This window comes from Oryza sativa, chromosome 6 (assembly GCF_034140825.1).
Source record: "Oryza sativa Japonica Group chromosome 6, ASM3414082v1".
Taxonomy (NCBI): Eukaryota; Viridiplantae; Streptophyta; class Magnoliopsida; order Poales; family Poaceae; genus Oryza; species Oryza sativa.
In genome coordinates, this window is record NC_089040.1 from 31535656 (window position 1) to 31554790 (window position 19135).

Below are 19135 nucleotides of genomic sequence, written 5' to 3' on the forward strand. Positions count from 1 at the left end.
CGGGCTTCGTGCCGGGCCGTGGGCCTCGGGCCATATGGCCATCTATAGATGTGAGGGGGAGCATGTATATATATATATATATATATATATATATATATATATATATATATATATATGTAAAATTGATCTGGAATGTGGCGGTTACATGGGCCTGAACTGATGTGAGGAGAAAATTTGTTCTACTTGCTAGGACATGATATGATCTGGACATGAAAACGGAAAACGTGGAGCAATTTGGGAGGGGGCGATATGGAGGAATCGGACCGGAAAATCGTAAAAAAATACGCACAGGGAGGAAATGAAATTGGACTGCGCAGCGCATTATACTGGGACAACGTACAAAAATACTTGGCAAAAGCATCTTAAACATTTATGATAGGTAAAGATCTACATATTTCAATAAAAAAAAGTCCTACCTAAAATTTAAAACTAACTCAAAATTTGAAAACTTTGAACTCTCAACGTGAAATTTGAACTTTCAACTCGAATTTTGAAACTTTCAACCTGATTTTAAAAACTTTCAACTTGAATTATGAAAACTTTCAACTGGGAATTTAAAAACTTTTAACGCGATTAAAAAAATTTCTAACTCAAACTTCTAAAACTTTCAACTCGAATTATGGAAAATTTCAACTGAAAATTCATGATCTTTCAACTATTTTTTAAAACTGTGAACTATCCTTAAAAAAAATAATTATTGATGTATTTTTTTAAAAAAAAATATTACTCCAGTACATATTACCATTAGCGCTAATTAGGTCATTTGCGGACTAATCACCCCGGGTGCGGGCATCCCAAATAAAAGCCTTCGCTCCACCCGTCTACGTCTGTTTGTTGTATTCCCCTTCCTTACCCCCAAAATCGAAATCCCTAATTCGACGCCATGGCCGCGACTGGCGGCGCCGCCGGGGAGAAGACGGCCAGCAGCCTCCTGCTCGGCGTCCGGGGCTACACGTCCACCCTCAAGAACGCCTCCACCGCCAGCTGCAGGTTGAGCGCCGGCCATCCCATCGAGGTGACTTTGTGGGAGGCGTCCCCGCCTGCCCTCTCCCACTTCTCCGTCCACTGCCCCGATCTCCCATCCTTCAATGGCAATCTGCTTGGCGCGCCTAAAGCCATCGCCGCCGCCGTCGACGACGCCGACGGCCAGCTCCTCCTCCTCCTCCGAGTCCCCATCGATCAGCTTGGTGCCCCGCATGACAACGACTACTTGGTCTACCATCCGGATCCCCCGTCTCCGAAACTGGATCTGCTCCCCAACCCGCCTCCCCCTACCCTCGGTGACCACCAGCTTGCCATACTCAGCTGCGGCGACGACCGCTACGTCGTGGCCGCCCTCCACGTCTGGAGTGAGTTCACTTCCACGCTGCGCCTGTACAGATCTTCTTGTTCGTCTGGGAGTTGGACATCGGAGGAGGTGTCCGTGGAGGAGCCGGTGAGGGACAGGCTGTGCCCGATCCCGGACTCAGCCAAGAGGCAGCTGTACCACGTCACCACCAAGACCATCACGCTCGGAGGTGCGAAGGGCACCGTGGGCTGGGTTGATCTCTGGCGCGGCATCCTCCTCTGCGACGTGCTCGACGAAATGTCTCCAAGGAAGCTCCGCGACATGCCGCTGCCGTGGCCGGCCAAGGGCAATTGGAGGATGTACCTCAATGGAGATGTGTCCTTTTGTCGGGACATCGCCATCAGCCAACACAAGGATTCCATCAAGTATCTGGAGATGGAGATCGTTTCACCAAGAACGGTGACCACCACCATACCCACCTCCACCTCTGCAGATCCTACTTCATACCTTGAATGGGTTCGCCGCAGCAGAGAACCTCAGCCGACACGGCGACGCTCCGTGTTCCACCCTGGTTCGTGGAGAATCACTACATGGAGCATGCCTATCCCGGTCACTTCATGGGACGACTGGCGCCGTGACTGCACTGCTGAATCGCGTGAAGTCCATCTTGACACCAACCCAAGTCACCATTACGAGTTGCTTCATAGCCTCATGCTCAGCAACAGCGGTGATGAACACAGGGAGGAGGCTCAAGGTCAAGGGGCAACCTCTTCCTTGTCCCTAGGTCGCCTGCGTTTGTGTTACCCGGCCTTGAGTTGCATCGATGATGATGTTGTTTACCTCTTGGGCAACGCTGCTGGCAGGGGTGCTAAGACGGGAGGAATGATGGTCGCTGTTGACGTCAGGAACAAGGAGCTGCGAGGAGTGGCCAAGCTTGACCCCGAAAAGAACACCCTCTACTCCATGCGATGCTACCTTGCAACTGGGATCTCCAAACGCCTCAACACTACCACAGGTACTTAATTACCGCTCGTATTCCAGAACAAATGCAGCGCCATGTGCATATGGGTAATAAAATGCCATTTAAGGATCTAGGGCTGATCATTATAGTTCTTTGTTTATGATGGTCCGAATGACCAAACTAGGACTAGAATGTAGTAACTTTATTTAGGGTGATAGGCTTGATATGTTGATACAAGGGCAGAACAGTACCAAGAGTCCTTTTGGCAGAGTAGTACCAATACTCATTATGCAATATACTGTTTTGTGTGAGTTTCAGACAAACGTTGTGTTTCTAACTGTACTTGCAAAAACAAAACCTGAACTCTGTTAACAGAATAAAGACACCTCCACTAAAATGTCGACGACTAATGCATAAAATTATTTGCGTTCTTCGTGAAAATTCATAGCAGTAAATGTGTCGTCACTCTTGTTTCCTTGTCATTATGCGTGTAATATATTTTGCTAGCATGCATTTAAATATGAAGTAATTAATCAAAGTGCATTCGTACCATGTCAAAAGAACAAGAGAATAGAGCAAGTAATAATAAGGTAGTACTTGACCAAAGCATACTTGAAAAAGTAGTATATTGCTTTAGGTTTTGCTTTTCCTGTTGTACTCAATGTGGACAACATGAATGCTCTTCCTCTTGAGTACTAATTCTTGCTTCAAGGACATTTTATGAGATAATAGCTATTTTATTTGATGTAGACACAAGAGTTGGACGACCTGAGGAGGATGCAGAAGCCGCCGAGTAGAATGTGCGAACCCAGTGACATATATGCATCATACTGCAGCCTGCCTGGATGCAAATATTATCGTATCAGTGGTTTGTTGGCTTGAATGGGGGTTAAGGAGTTGTGCTGTTGCTGGGCATATATAGTTTTGTGACAAGAATCTTATCCAGGTTGCTTACTTTGGGTTGATGATAAAAGTAGGAGTAGACGTGAATAACATTAATATATGTTGGCTTATTTTTTGAGGGGATGTTGGCTTATTTATGTGGCACTAATTGTCTTTATGCCTTTGAGTTAAACACAAAACAATGATCCAACTCTTTGAACCTGTTTGTTTCAAGTAATGAGTTGATGAATTTTTCACCACTTGGAGTCCTCCCTCAAACTGGATCTGCTCCCCGCTGCCTCAAACTGTTTTTTTTTTTTGAACGAATGTGTTTTCTAAGTTCATTCTCAGAACAATGCCCGCCATCAGATTCATCGACTAGCATAGCAAGACAGTATAACTTTTTACCAAAGAAAACTGATTATATAGTATATATAGAATACTTGTCTTACACACAGTGACAATCCAACAATATCTATGCAACAGGAATAATATGTTAGTGTGCAGATCATACCCTCTCAACTCTGAACTCTTCTGCAGCAGGGAGTTCAAGATATATTTTGTACATAGCTGACAGTGCACCATTCCGGACAGCGGGACAGAGAAGCTCCAATCAAAAGTCTCCGATGTTCTGTCTTATCTTCTAGGTTTTCGGGCTTGGCTCAATTGGAAAGGCCCAATTGATTTTGGGCTTGAGTACAACGCAGCATAAGGCGCCACCGATTAGGCCCAAGTACAGGTATACTCAATTAATTACCACTACTACCACTACAGGTATACTCAATTAATTACCGCTCCTTGTTGTCATGTCTGTTATTTGCGTGCTGTTCTACGAGAGATTAATCTCTTTGGCTTAAATTTCTGTCTCAATTCTTAACATGCATAACAGATTTTAATCGGTCAATATATAAGTTAGGCTAAACTTTGTTGTGTTCCTTTGCTTGCCGGCATGTAAGTTCCGAAGAATTTTGTTTAAACTCTACAATGTTTGGCCAAGAAAATTTCTCATATCTAGCTAAGAAGAACTAAAAGGAAAAGAGCTGCTGCTCTTGTTCGCCAGTAATCTGCATCAATGGATAGTGTATACTGATCATTCCGGCGTTGACATGGCGAAAAGTATTTTGTCAATAGGAAGGAGGAGAATCACACGCCAAGTGCATGCATGATTTTTCAATTCATTTCAAGGCAAAGTTTCTAGACAAAGCTAGGTTCTCGATAAGCCGGCCACTTTGATTTGATGACAATTAGGTTAATTAAGGCAATCTTCTTGCCTTTCCTTTTCTATCAATAGTGGACAAAGGTGAGAGCTGATATTTATTATATCCTGTTAGCCATTCAGAAAGTGCTTTCCATGACATTCCAAACGAAATGATATTTTTCTCATGTTCAGTCGGCCATGCATCTTCAGTTTAACTAAACAAGACAAAAAAAAAAAAAACTTATATCCAACATAAGATATATATGCCCTATGAGCATAAACGCACTCAGTGATAAAATATACTAGTAAGAGGTAAAGCTAAGGTGAATGCTGACAAGAGACAAGCCCATCTGTCCCTCAAAGATAACAAATACTACTACTGATTGAAACAAAATTAAAGCATGATAGCCACTTCTGAATTTCTGAATGGCTGAAGGGGAAAAAAATTGAACAGGATACTGCATGCTGATCGAGTTGAACAAGTAAGAAAAGGTGTTCATCTTTGCAGAGACAAGATCTAACACATTTCTAACTGCAGAGGTAGTTCATAGCATCCATCGATCACCTACACACAATATCCTCTCTCATGCCTGACCCCTGCACAAACGCACACCGGATTGCAAATACACATAATTTAGATCTTTCTAATGATTTTGTATCGTCAGATAATCTTGCTTGTTTTGGTCGACCTTCAGAATTGAGTTGATGAAGTTCGTCGCAGTGAGCTCTTTGTAGGCATCACCAGTGCAGCAAATAGAAGATGAATTACAAGACTTACCTGTGATGAATTACAAGACTTACCAGGCATCACCTGTCAAATAATCCATTGATGAAGTTAGTTTAGAAACTCAAGAGAGTACCGTTATAAATGCAGACTTAACATCAAGGCTAGCACAAATAGAAGATGAATTACAAGACTTACCTGTGAGAATGAAGATAAGTTGAAAAGTTGAAGGATATTACTGTTATTGTCAAGGACATGGGAGGACCAGAGAGCTTACCCAGTCATTACAATTTAGAGATGAACCACAGATTTGCATATGGAAAATGATATAAATGATATAAGAGGTTTGCAAGATGATCTGAGATCTAGCAATGAGAATTTGCTAAGAGAAGAAAGACTGATATAAGAGCTTTAGTCTATCCTTGCAAGCCTGACTTCGAAACTTAGTCAAAAGAGTATGGCCGTGCTTTTCAATTTCTTATGTAGTCTTAGCTGCCTCCAATTTGTTCACTTGTTGGATAGATTAGGTAACATAAATTTGATTGATTTTCCTGATGATCATAGATTTGTTCACCTCCTCCGCCATCTTGTGCCTGGCGCCGCCTCCGTCTTCGGTTTGCAAACGTGAACACTGGCATCACCTACATGAAAAATCAAATGGTTAATGGTGTGCAACACTGTCAACTTTAAGGTGAATTTGTGTCAACAAAATTTCAGTCAAGCTGCACAAAAGATTCAAAAGTCCCTGAAATAAATTGAGATAACAAACAATCCTCCATGCATAACAGTATTGAGTACTGGCCCCATTCGAGTTTAAGATAAAAGATTAAGTTCGGACAGGTAAAACGAGAAAATCATTAACATCTCACTAATTAAGGTTTAATTATTTTAAAATTGAAAAATAGATTTATCTTATAATTAAAGCTTCTATATAAATTTTTTTCGTTCGAAATATACAGTTCAACAGTTTAAAAAAACGAATTTATAAAAATCTAGGTAAAATCTGTATCTTAATCAGAAAAAGAAAAATAGAGGCTGAAGAAGCCTTGAGAGAGCAGTAGAGTATGGCACTGGGATGATGCCAAACTGCTTTCAGAACCGATTCACTGCTGCTGTTGGCATCTGCAGATTTGATGAGTTCAGCTCCAAAATGAAATCTGCATAAGCAAAGCATCATGAGTTCTGAAAAGCGAACTGTTTTTTTTTAAAAAATCTTACAGATATGAACTGTATTACAAGCAGCTGCGAAGCCACAAACCTATAGCTCTGGCAAATCCATCTGGGCAGCACCGAGTCGCCGGCGCGTGCTGCGTGGCGGCGGCAACGCCGGGAGGGACGAGGCGGGAGGATGAGAGCACCACGGCAATCCTCTGCACCGATGAGATGATGCTGCACATGTACTGCTGCGCCATGGCGGGCACGCTGCCCTGCAGGTGGCTCTCGAACGCGAACTGGAACGCGATCGTCATCACCGCCTTGGAGCTCGCCGCTGCTATTGATGCCGCTGATCCTGCTCCATGGCGTCGCTGCTTCGAGCATGGAAGCGAGATCTAGCATGCAGTTCGAGCTAGATGTGTCCTAACATTTGCAAGGAAAGAAAATCCAGAAGAATTATGTTTTTTATAGCATAAAAATTTTAGAAAATTTGATTCGAAATGCTAGTGTATTATCTAATTGTGTGAGATTTACTTACAGAGGAGAATCGATAGGGATGATGTAGAAACCGGAAGGCAGCAGCGGAGAATCATCACTGAACGATGCATCGATGGGTGCAAAGATTAGCTCTGAACATGTTCCTGCACTGCTCTCCTCTACTCCATTGTACATCTGCCATTGCAATCAGGCCAAGAACACAAGTTTTACAGAGGAAAAAAGAAAATGATTCTTCAACTGGTGATAAGTTTCATGAATCAAGAAGTCACCTGCAAGAGGAACAGATCACGGTGCACCAGTGTATCTTGGTAGTTTCTGGTGTTTCCTAGCTTGATAACTTCCAGGAACTGAAACAGTAGATGGTTGCACCAAAACATCGAGCAGGAAAACAGAATTGGACAGGACCTTTTTTGTAACCGACAGACAGTAGAAGATGGACTTACCTCTGCAGGTTCAAAAGTGTGTGCTAAAGGAAGTATGACCTGACCACTGAATCCTCCAAGACGAGACATGGGTAAATTGCAGAAGTTTGGTTTCATCGTCAGCCCATTGTGACTGGTGTTCGCGCAAAAATTGCAGTAGTGATGGAGGAGAGACATCCTAGCAAACAGCAGAAGAAATATTGTATGAAAAATATTGGCAATTACAAAACAAACAAAAAGAAAGTACTAATTCTAGTTTCATAGTGAAGCTAACCTGCAACAGCATGGATGCCTTGGCACAAAGAACACCGGTACTGACAATAGTGAGTCCACTGCTGAATGTTGCATTGCAACCGGTCACTTTGGATGAATTGACAGAGATGCAAACATCGTCGATGCCATCGCTCTCGATCACGGACCATCCATCATCCGCAAGCCCATTGAGAACTTCATTGAAGCCTCTGAAAAGAGAGCATGCAAAATTATTTTTCACACTTTTGAACTGAAGATTCATGGCAAGAACCAAGAAGCATCTGCTGTTCAGGAGTCCTACGTGGTGAGCTTTTTGGCTCAGAGCATGCAAAGCCGCAAGCTTCCTTCCCCATCCTGTGATCACAGAACGGGTATCTTTGTAGGCAACCTGCCTCAGGCAGCGTAAAGACTGAATTTTGCATGACTGAATTAGGCAATAATTTTTACAAATCAACAAGAACATCAAGAACAGGGTACTATAATTACTGTACCGCCATCGATATCTTCTGCGCAACCAAGGCAGAAGATTCATACAGAGGTCGCACAACTTCAGGCACGCTCCAAGGCTGTGAACACAAAAAAATTGGCTGAAATTTCTTTCTGCTAGATGAATGAACTATTTGGATAAGAAATTGTAATGGTTATTAGTTATTACCTCCAGGTCCATATGATCAACGATGTGTATCACGCTGCCTCCACCATCGCTAGGTCGGATCAAGAACCCACTGGGAAGCATCTCATCTCTGATAAAAGGCTGGACAAGTGGCATGCTTGGGCCTCCTTGCTTGCTACTGAGTGATCTCTCACACACCTTCAGAATTCAGAACAAGAACATTCAGGCAAGCAGACAAGACATCATAGTGACACACAAATACTTTGGTATTAATTGCACATCAGCACATGGATAATTTGTTTTGCGCTCCATGATCAGACAACTAACCACTAAGCTTCCATCACCGAGAATGGAGGTGTACCGCAGCAGCCAGAAGTCGTGAGCCGGCGCCAGCGTCGTCGGAGCATAGAGTTGAAGACTGAATACAGATTTCAGCTTCGGAATTTCAGGTTGAGCTAAGAATTTGCCACAAAAATTTTCAGGCTTGTCTGTTCTTGCCTGCATGTAGAGCAGCTTGACCTTCCATTTAGCACAACACTAATGAGTTAAATCAGAACATGAACAACCAGACAACTACCCTACCCCTGCATCAGAAACATGAAGCTGCACAGATAAGTTTTTATCTCAGTCGTCATAAAGCAGTGAAGAAAATCAAGCAAAAAATGTAATTGCACCAACGAGTGAGATGGACAGATTGTTGCACCTCATTAAAAATAAAAAGCCCCAAACCTCCTCTAAGTCAATGAAAATTATAGGGAATGCAATAAGCCACGAAATAATTGCATGCTAGAAAAAAGTGGCTTGAATAAACTAATCTGAGAGCTCCAGTCCACGGTTGGTTTCTCTTAAACATTGAATTATATGAAGGCCTCTATTCAATGGGTTTATTAGTATCAACTTGCATTTAACAGGAACAATGGCCACTACAACTGAAACAATGGTACAATACGATCATCAAAGATTCAAAGTTGTCAAGCTCTGTGACCAATAGATACTTACCTTTTAATTGAGTTGCCAATGCCCCAACGTTATAGCCTGATCCTTACCTTTCGGCTTCTTGCTATTACCACCCTACTACAATGCTATTTCTATCACCTGAAACAGTAAGAATCATGGAAAAAAGATTCTCGGTTAATGATGGCAAGGATTGAGACTCTGACCGTCCAAAAGAAATAGTTCATGCAGCAATAAGAAATTAAAAATCGGCATCAAGTACACGAGATAGCCAAATAATGGATCAGGGAAATGACATTTATTTGATCCCTGCAAAATTTGCACATGAACATACTACTTGCCTATAGATGATGGTGGTGTGGCCGTGTGGGCAATATTGGGTGCATATGAAAATGCTGCAAGAAAAAAAAAGGGTGCCCTTTATACCGATCAAGAAAAAGAAGTGCATTTTAGCTTGATCAAGAACTAACCCAAAAGCAGGCTACTCGTCAACACTGTTTCACTCCCTCTCAGTGATATGTGTTCATGTCTATTCGGCCAGCAAGCACATTGCGTTCGTCAATACATGCTGTCACTGCCCTTTTGATCGCCCGCAGAAGAGCCACCCCAGCATGCACGCAGACAACAAGACAACAACAAGCTTTGAGTTGAAGGGAAATCCAGATTATATATTTGATATTAGTTAATTCAGTGTCTCAAAAAATATCATCAACTCCAATTTGATGACCAAAAATCCTCTGCAAAACTGATAATTTTACAACCTTGATGCTACAGATCAAATAACAGGACTGAATGTGCCCTAGCTCCAAATATCACAATATAGGTGGTATGTGTTCCTATCGGGCTAACCTCACCTACTTCAGGGAAGAAATTGGTCAGCAGCCATACTTGGATAATGGCAGCATGACCGTCGCCGTGGCCTCGCACCGCCAGTGGCCGGCGCACGCGCAACACACCAGGTCCTTCCGCTTTGGTCACCACTTGCCACTCTTTGCCTCCATTAATGACACCACCTCAGCGACTAGCCACCATAGGTTTGGCCCCAACAATCACTTGAAATGAAAGTTGAGATTACAAATACGGCAAGCAGGAAAGCCGGTGAAATCAAACTGCAGCATCATGCCATTCTCCTCTCAAATATGGCCGTAAAGCAACACAAGAAGGGATGTTTTTACCTCTCAAATCTGTTTGCCGACACCGCCGCTGTGGTGGAGGAGGAGGCCACCATGTAACACAGAACATGTAACACAAGAAGGATGGCAGTGTTTTATCAGACTTGATTTGTACCTGAAGGGCGGCATGTTGGTGGGGAATGCGTAGATGCAGAGAACCATCTCCATCGGCCGGCATGCTTGGTCCGCCACAAACCGCACCGGATCTCATCGCTGTGTTCTTGTATCCGCCCCTGCCGAGGTCAGAGCACAATCCACACCGCTGCTGATTTACTCCAATCCATTCTTTCTATGAAAAGAAGAAAATCGAAATATCAAAAAAGGAACACAAAACTGAGTTCAACTTCAACCGCACATCATTATGCACGCTGCAAACCTTACCTCCGTGAGACACGCACCAACAGCGGGAAACACGACGATGATACCAGCAATGCAGCACCAAAGGATGGGGAGAAGCTGTGCCGCCAGTCGATCTGCGGCGCCCTCGCTTGATCCGCCGTTGGTCCCATTCGCACGAAAGGGGAAGAAATGAAGACATCAACCGAAGAGGCAGGGAGGGGAGAAGACAGAGCGACGCGACGAGGCGAGGACGAAGAAAGTATTGGGGTGGAGGCGCTCGAGGATGAGGAGGCCAGCGCGAGCTCGCATCCGGCGCTGCACCCGTCCCCCGCCGCCTACGCCGCGAACGCCGCGGCCGTGAGGACAAGGATGAGGAGGAAGGTGGAAGCTTCCACGGCGGGAGGTCGCTCGTGACGAAACCCTAGCGACGGGGCGGGGACGGGGATGGGGGCGGCGACGCGAGGCGTGGACGGGGGCAGTGGTGGCCGGCAACGGAGGCGGTGAAGGGCGGAGAATGGACCGGCGGCGGAGGAGGAGGATGGCTGAGGGAGAGGGAGGAGGGGCGGCGCGCGGGGCGGCGGCGGCGGCGGCGACGCGAGGCGGGAGAAGGAGAGGGAGAGGGCGAGACGGGGGACGGGAGGGACGAGGAGACGAGCAGGCAGCGGCGGGCAGGTTGGGGGCTTGGGGCTGGGCGCACGGCGTTTTTGCGAAAAAGACCCTCGTCTTTCAAGTTTTACAGCGCGACCCTAACTCGCCACATCTCCCTTCCTCCTATGCAATAACTGTATTCACCAGAGGCCTAAACGTAAATAGACAACTCGGTGGGACTGTTCATGGAGGACGGCGGCCGAATTACGCGCGAAGCGGAGGGCCTTTTCACAAAAATGCCACCCCGCGCGCTGTATATACTGTAGCAAAATCCTTACGTGGCACCCCTCCTCGCTCGCCCCATGTGCGCCGCTTTATATATTCCGATTCCGATTCCGTTTACAGGTGGAATTAATCACCTGTGGTGTGAACACATAGGGAAGCAGGGGAGGGAGCTCCTGCTCCTGCATGACGTCATCCGGCAGCGGTAGCGCGGTCCTCAGCCACGCCCTTTGCTGCACGGCCAGTGGCCTCCGTCCAAGATCCCCTCGGTGCCGCGGCTTGGGGAGAGAGGCGGCTGGCGAATCAAAAGGCAGGCAAAGACGGACGTAGCGATGCACGTGATTTCACCCTCCCCATCCCCAAGCACGGCAACCGAATTCATCGCCACATCCAGCGACGAGGTGAATCTGTGCCACTGCCGCCGAGCTTGAGGGGAGAGACGCACAGAACAGCGCGCCGGCGCGTGGGAGGGTCGGCCTCGGGCGCCGGAGGGGCGGAGGTGGAGCTGGAGCTGGAGCGTGAGGAGGAGGAAGAGGCGGCGACATCGGCGTAGGTCGACCTCCGACGAATGAGGCGGAGGAAGCGGGGGCGGGGCTGCCGGCGGAGAGAAGGGCATAGCAGGGTATAACTTTTTTAAAAAGACCCCTAAAACCTCACATATTACAAAGAGGTCCACCGCAGCTATTCCACACCGTTCATCATCGATCCGACAGCTGAGGGAGAGGACTAACGCTGGAATCGTATTGTGCCACGTGGAGGGGTTGTTTGCACGCGAATCCGCAGAGATTTCGATATTAGAGATTACGCCAATGCATCAGGTACAACATTTATATCATCCACGTATACGTGGAATAACTGTAAAAAAACATTTGTGATTATTATTTTTTAATACTAAACTGCTTAAAAATCGATCAGTTAAATTTATCCACCGTAGTACAATCGTTACGCTAACGCGTCAGGAACATCGCTCATATCATACACATGTAAAGTGGAATATTTAAAAAAAAACTTTGTGATTATTATTGAAATACTAGACTGTTTAAAAAATTGTTCAGTTAAATTTTATCCATCGTGACATCACTCTGTGCGCAAATATAGAGCATATTATTTATCTAAAAACAAACAATTTTTTTGAGCAGATTAGTTCTCTAAACCAAACAATACTTTTTGATCGCTATACACACTCCGTAAACACCCGGTGCAACGCACGGTCACTTTTGCTAGTCTATATATATATATATATATATATATATATATATATATATATATATATATATATATATATATATATATATATATATATATATATATATATATATATATATATATATATATATACATATGTATGTATGTATGTATGTATGTATGTATGTATGTATGTAAAATTGGTCTGGAATGTGGCGGTTACATGGGCCTGAACTGATGTGAGGAGAAAATTTTTTCTACTTGCTAGGACATGATGTGATCTGGACAGGAAAACGGAAAACGTGGAGCAATTTGGGAGGGGGCGATATGGAGGAATCGGACCGGAAAATCGTAAAAAAATACGCACAGGGAGGAAATTGGACTGCGCAGCGCATTATACTGGGACAACGTACAAAAATACTTGGCAAAAGCATCTTAAACATTTATGATAGGTAAAGATCTACTGTCACGCCCGGAATTTCTATCCAAAATTCCAAACGCTTACATGTGTGTGAACCCTCGTCCAGGAATCAGCCGAGTCACACAATAACAAATTGATAATAGAGTACAATTATTACTCTAATTAATAAGCGAATAAAATGTCATTACAGAGGTAGATAGTTCCTCTCAATCAATAAAAATCTAAGCAGCGGAAAAATAAGATAAACGGCGCAGACGACTCCACTCCACAGGCAGCTTGACCAGGGCTACACCTAATCCTCCACATCATCAGCTTCACTGTAGAACTCTTCCTCTGATGAATGATTGCAAGGTGAGTATATGACATACTCAGCAAGTCACGCAGCAAATATGCAAGTGCACAGGATAACAAAGGGTGGCATAGTAGGGTTTCATTTGCATAAACAGCATTTAATAAACATTTCAGAATTTATAAAACAGTTAAGTAATAATTAAACAATATTAATCCAACGCTCTACAACATACCCTGTTGTAAAGGCCCAACAATTCTGAACAACCATACCCGGCTGTACAGATCCATCTCCAAACCAGGAGCTAAACAAATTATTACCAGTTATAGCATCTTTTATTATGGTGAGAAGTGTGAGACTAATCACGAAAGACATTGTTAGACCCGCCCATAACCGCGGGCACGGCTATTCGAATAGTTTTACTCTGATCAGAGGTGTACCACTGTACCCACAAGACACAGCCCCACATCATGTCACCATGTGCCTCAATACCACCACGGTACCTCGGAAAGGAGCTGTGACAATACCCCTCGCACAACACAATCCACTACAGCGCACCTTTCCTGGATCATAATCACCCCCTTATAAACAAGGCATGGACTCCCCAGCGACCCCCGTGGGCTTATCTCCGCCACTTCTCAGTCTGGTGCCCCGCAATGAACCATGCTATACAAAAGGTAAAGCCGTTGCCCACGCTGGCTTGTGGTTGGCACGGTTAATGTTTCACAACCGAAACTCGTGAACCGGTCCTTAATTGTCATGAGCACGACTCTCAAAACCATGTGCTCACAACCCACCATTATCAAGTTTTAGTTGGCAAGTAATTAATTAACCAATCACGTTTGACCATCGTGAACTAACAATAAGCCATCATTAAATAATAGTGAGTCATAAGTTATCCCAATAGTGTGCTAATGTTTCTAAGCATGGCTAAGCAATCACATCTAATATCTAGCTGAACCAATATATATAGCTCAACTAGTCAAGTTAAAATAACCCAAGGTATCAAGGAATAAAGTAATCAAGATCAAAAAGGGCTATAACAAACAATAGGTTAATTCCACCCAATGACATTCGAAAATAAATGCAATATTTGAATAGAAACAATAGCTTTAAACGGGATCAACATGCTCAAAGGGTTGTTTGGGATCTGTGTGACTTGCCTTGCTGGCCTTGGAACTCTTCAAATTCTTCTCCTGCGAAAACGGGCTCTCCAGAAACGTCGGAATCTAAACAGGAAAGAGCAAAATCACCAAAACAGCACATAAACAAGCATGAACAGTACATGTGGATATTTTTAACATGTAGATCTCAATTTTAGAAAAATTTAGAGACTTGAACCAACTAAATCCGAGCTAAGATGAATTAGTTATGAATTTTTAAAGATTAAATCGGATTAAAACACTTATATGGATTTTAATTGAATTATGACGCAATAATGAATTATTTTTGAAAAGGAAAAAGGAATTATTGCGTCAGCGGCTAGGGTTTGCGGTGGACCGGGCGCACGGCAGCGGTTCACGAGAACGAACGGCCGAGATCGATCCATCCAAAACGGACGGCCGAGATTGACCGATCCACGGCCGGCTCACGGCGGACGGTCCCGATGACGTCGGCGATGACGTCACCACCGGCGGCGGCTCGGGCTTGCAACCTCGCCGGCGAACGACGGCGCGGCGACGCGAACGGAGGGCACCAGCACGATGCGGGCATCGCGGCGAACTCACCGATGACCAAAACGTCGGCGGAAGAGCAACGGACGGCGACGGCGAAGAGGTTGAAGCGGCGGAGAAGATCGGGTCGACGGCGGCGACGGTGTTCCGGCGATCTTCAGCGACGGCGAAGGGGCGGACGAGGACGGCGACGTGACGGCGACCACGATGGTGACCTCCCCGAGCGACGGCGACGGCTGGAGCGACGGCGAAGCACGGCTGGAGCGGCGGCGACGACGGCGGCGCTAGGGCGCTTCCGACGGCGAGAGACGAAGGCGAGGGTGGCGACGGGTAGAGGAGACACCGGGGATCCTTTTAAAGGGGTTGGAGGGCGGCGGCGAAGGCCCACGGCGACCGGCGACGAGAAGGAAAGATCGGGGCTCGGAGAGAGAGACCGATCCGAATCGACCTCGAATCAAACACTTTCCAAGCGAAATTAGCCGACGATTCCATAAGAGAAAAGGTAGAGGAGATCCCGAAGATTGTTTCCCCTCAATTGATTTCACCGGAGAAGGAAAGGAGCGGCCGGATTTGGAAGGAGACGGCGGCGGCGCGGCGCTAGGGTTCGGGCGGCGGCCGACGCGAGGAAGACGACGACTCCGACAGGCGGGACCCACCTGTCAGCGACCGAACGCGCGCGTGAGGGACGGCTGCTGCTGGACTGGGCCGACTTGGGCCGGGGAGAGAGAGAGGGGGTTTTGGGCCAACTTTCGGCCCAAAGCCAAAAGAGACTTTTAAAAAACCTTTTTCAATTTAAATTATTCATGAAATGCAATTCCATTTATTAAAAATACTTCCTTAGCTCAAATAAATCCCAGAAAAAATCTAGGAATTATAGAATTAAGCAAAATATTTAATGAAATTTTATCTGGCCCCATTTTATATTGGAATTTATTAATTAAAATTAGATCTTCTCTTCTAGGCTTTTAAAAAATAAATTCTAATAATTCCAATTAAACAACAATTTATATATTTTGGATTTTTAGGGTGTGACATCTACATATTTCAATAAAAAAAAGTCCTACCTAAAATTTAAAACTAACTCAAAATTTGAAAACTTTGAACTCTCAACATGAAATTTGAACTTTCAACTCGAATTTTGAAACTTTTAACCTGATTTTAAAAACTTTCAACTTGAATTATGAAAACTTTCAACTGGTAATTTAAAAACTTTTAACGCGATTAAAAAAATTTCTAACTCAAACTTCTAAAACTTTCAACTCGAATTATGGAAAATTTCAACTGAAAATTCATGATCTTTCAACTATTTTTTAAAACTGTGAACTATCCTAAAAAAATAATTATTGATGTATTTTTTTAAAAAAAATATTACTCCAGTACATATTACCATTAGCGCTAATTAGGTCATTTGCGGACTAATCACCCCGGGTGCGGGCATCCCAAATAAAAGCCTTCGCTCCACCCGTCAACGTCTGTTTGTTGTATTCCCCTTCCTTACCCCCAAAATCGAAATCCCTAATTCGACGCCATGGCCGCGACTGGCGGCGCCGCCGGGGAGAAGACGGCCAGCAGCCTCCTGCTCGGCGTCCGGGGCTACACGTCCACCCTCAAGAACGCCTCCACCGCCAGCTGCAGGTTGAGCGCCGGCCATCCCATCGAGGTGACTTTGTGGGAGGCGTCCCCGCCTGCCCTCTCCCACTTCTCCGTCCACTGCCCCGATCTCCCATCCTTCAATGGCAATCTGCTTGGCGCGCCTAAAGCCATCGCCGCCGCCGTCGACGACGCCGACGGCCAGCTCCTCCTCCTCCTCCGAGTCCCCATCGATCAGCTTGGTGCCCCGCATGACAACGACTACTTGGTCTACCATCCGGATCCCCCGTCTCCGAAACTGGATCTGCTCCCCAACCCGCCTCCCCCTACCCTCGGTGACCACCAGCTCGCCATACTCAGCTGCGGCGACGACCGCTACGTCGTGGCCGCCCTCCACGTCTGGAGTGAGTTCACTTCCACGCTGCGCCTGTACAGATCTTCTTGTTCGTCTGGGAGTTGGACATCGGAGGAGGTGTCCGTGGAGGAGCCGGTGAGGGACAGGCTGTGCCCGATCCCGGACTCAGCCAAGAGGCAGCTGTACCACGTCACCACCAAGACCATCACGCTCGGAGGTGCGAAGGGCACCGTGGGCTGGGTTGATCTCTGGCGCGGCATCCTCCTCTGCGACGTGCTCGACGAAATGTCTCCAAGGAAGCTCCGCGACATGCCGCTGCCGTGGCCGGCCAAGGGCAATTGGAGGATGTACCTCAATGGAGATGTGTCCTTTTGTCGGGACATCGCCATCAGCCAACACAAGGATTCCATCAAGTATCTGGAGATGGAGATCGTTTCACCAAGAACGGTGACCACCACCATACCCACCTCCACCTCTGCAGATCCTACTTCATACCTTGAATGGGTTCGCCGCAGCAGAGAACCTCAGCCGACACGGCGACGCTCCGTGTTCCACCCTGGTTCGTGGAGAATCACTACATGGAGCATGCCTATCCCGGTCACTTCATGGGACGACTGGCGCCGTGACTGCACTGCTGAATCGCGTGAAGTCCATCTTGACACCAACCCAAGTCACCATTACGAGTTGCTTCATAGCCTCATGCTCAGCAACAGCGGTGATGAACACAGGGAGGAGGCTCAAGGTCAAGGGGCAACCTCTTCCTTGTCCCTAGGTCGCCTGCGTTTGTGTTACCCGGCCTTGAGTTGCATCGATGATGATGTTGTTTACCTCTTGGGCAACGCTGCTGGCAGGGGTGCTAAGACGGGAGGAATGATGGTCGCTGTTGACGTCAGGAACAAGGAGCTGCGAGGAGTGGCCAAGCTTGACCCCGAAAAGAACACCCTCTACTCCATGCGATGCTACCTTGCAACTGGGATCTCCAAACGCCTCAACACTACCACAGGTACTTAATTACCGCTCGTATTCCAGAACAAATGCAGCGCCATGTGCATATGGGTAATAAAATGCCATTTAAGGATCTAGGGCTGATCATTATAGTTCTTTGTTTATGATGGTCCGAATGACCAAACTAGGACTAGAATGTAGTAACTTTATTTAGGGTGATAGGCTTGATATGTTGATACAAGGGCAGAACAGTACCAAGAGTCCTTTTGGCAGAGTAGTACCAATACTCATTATGCAATATACTGTTTTGTGTGAGTTTCAGACAAACGTTGTGTTTCTAACTGTACTTGCAAAAACAAAACCTGAACTCTGTTAACAGAATAAAGACACCTCCACTAAAATGTCGACGACTAATGCATAAAATTATTTGCGTTCTTCGTGAAAATTCATAGCAGTAAATGTGTCGTCACTCTTGTTTCCTTGTCATTATGCGTGTAATATATTTTGCTAGCATGCATTTAAATATGAAGTAATTAATCAAAGTGCATTCGTACCATGTCAAAAGAACAAGAGAATAGAGCAAGTAATAATAAGGTAGTACTTGACCAAAGCATACTTGAAAAAGTAGTATATTGCTTTAGGTTTTGCTTTTCCTGTTGTACTCAATGTGGACAACATGAATGCTCTTCCTCTTGAGTACTAATTCTTGCTTCAAGGACATTTTATGAGATAATAGCTATTTTATTTGATGTAGACACAAGAGTTGGACGACCTGAGGAGGATGCAGAAGCCGCCGAGTAGAATGTGCGAACCCAGTGACATATATGCATCATACTGCAGCCTGCCTGGATGCAAATATTATCGTATCAGTGGTTTGTTGGCTTGAATGGGGGTTAAGGAGTTGTGCTGTTGCTGGGCATATATAGTTTTGTGACAAGAATCTTATCCAGGTTGCTTACTTTGGGTTGATGATAAAAGTAGGAGTAGACGTGAATAACATTAATATATGTTGGCTTATTTTTTGAGGGGATGTTGGCTTATTTATGTGGCACTAATTGTCTTTATGCCTTTGAGTTAAACACAAAACAATGATCCAACTCTTTGAACCTGTTTGTTTCAAGTAATGAGTTGATGAATTTTTCACCACTTGGAGTCCTCCCTCAAACTGGATCTGCTCCCCGCTGCCTCAAACTGTTTTTTTTTTTTGAACGAATGTGTTTTCTAAGTTCATTCTCAGAACAATGCCCGCCATCAGATTCATCGACTAGCATAGCAAGACAGTATAACTTTTTACCAAAGAAAACTGATTATATAGTATATATAGAATACTTGTCTTACACACAGTGACA

At 45.3% G+C, this 19135-nt stretch overlaps 2 protein-coding genes and 1 pseudogene across 5 annotated transcripts; 2 read left to right on the forward strand and 1 right to left on the reverse strand.

Moving 5' to 3' along the window:
- The first annotated feature begins 829 nt into the window (after positions 1-829).
- LOC4342095 (uncharacterized) lies at positions 830-3391 on the forward strand. Of its 2 annotated transcripts, XR_001546694.3 has the most exons (3): positions 830-2042; positions 2152-2303; positions 3000-3391. XR_001546694.3 is itself a non-coding variant. In XM_015787312.3 (2 exons), exons 1-2 carry the CDS (start codon positions 884-886, stop codon positions 3044-3046), a joined length of 1467 nt encoding a protein of 488 aa, XP_015642798.1. In that variant the 5' UTR covers positions 830-883; the 3' UTR covers positions 3047-3391. The 2 variants fall into 2 exon arrangements, 1 of the variants encoding a protein (XP_015642798.1); XM_015787312.3 differs by having other exon boundaries at positions 830-2303.
- A 1369-nt stretch (positions 3392-4760) lies between these two features.
- LOC9271485 (homeobox-leucine zipper protein HOX29-like) lies at positions 4761-11114 on the reverse strand (annotated as a pseudogene). Its single transcript, XR_010741903.1, has 13 exons — positions 10501-11114; positions 9802-10408; positions 8321-9088; positions 8036-8191; positions 7872-7946; positions 7691-7789; positions 7403-7597; positions 7150-7306; positions 6976-7053; positions 6743-6880; positions 6312-6631; positions 6099-6210; positions 4761-5694 (listed from the first exon to the last, which is right to left on the reverse strand). The product of XR_010741903.1 is annotated as a homeobox-leucine zipper protein HOX29-like (transcript).
- A 5256-nt stretch (positions 11115-16370) lies between these two features.
- On the forward strand, positions 16371-18932 carry LOC9267323 (uncharacterized). Of its 2 annotated transcripts, XR_001546690.3 has the most exons (3): positions 16371-17583; positions 17693-17844; positions 18541-18932. XR_001546690.3 is itself a non-coding variant. In XM_015787307.3 (2 exons), the coding sequence occupies exons 1-2, from the start codon at positions 16425-16427 to the stop codon at positions 18585-18587; spliced, it is 1467 nt and encodes a 488-aa protein (XP_015642793.1). In that variant the 5' UTR covers positions 16371-16424; the 3' UTR covers positions 18588-18932. The 2 variants fall into 2 exon arrangements, 1 of the variants encoding a protein (XP_015642793.1); XM_015787307.3 differs by having other exon boundaries at positions 16371-17844.
- Positions 18933-19135: the final 203 nt, after the last annotated feature.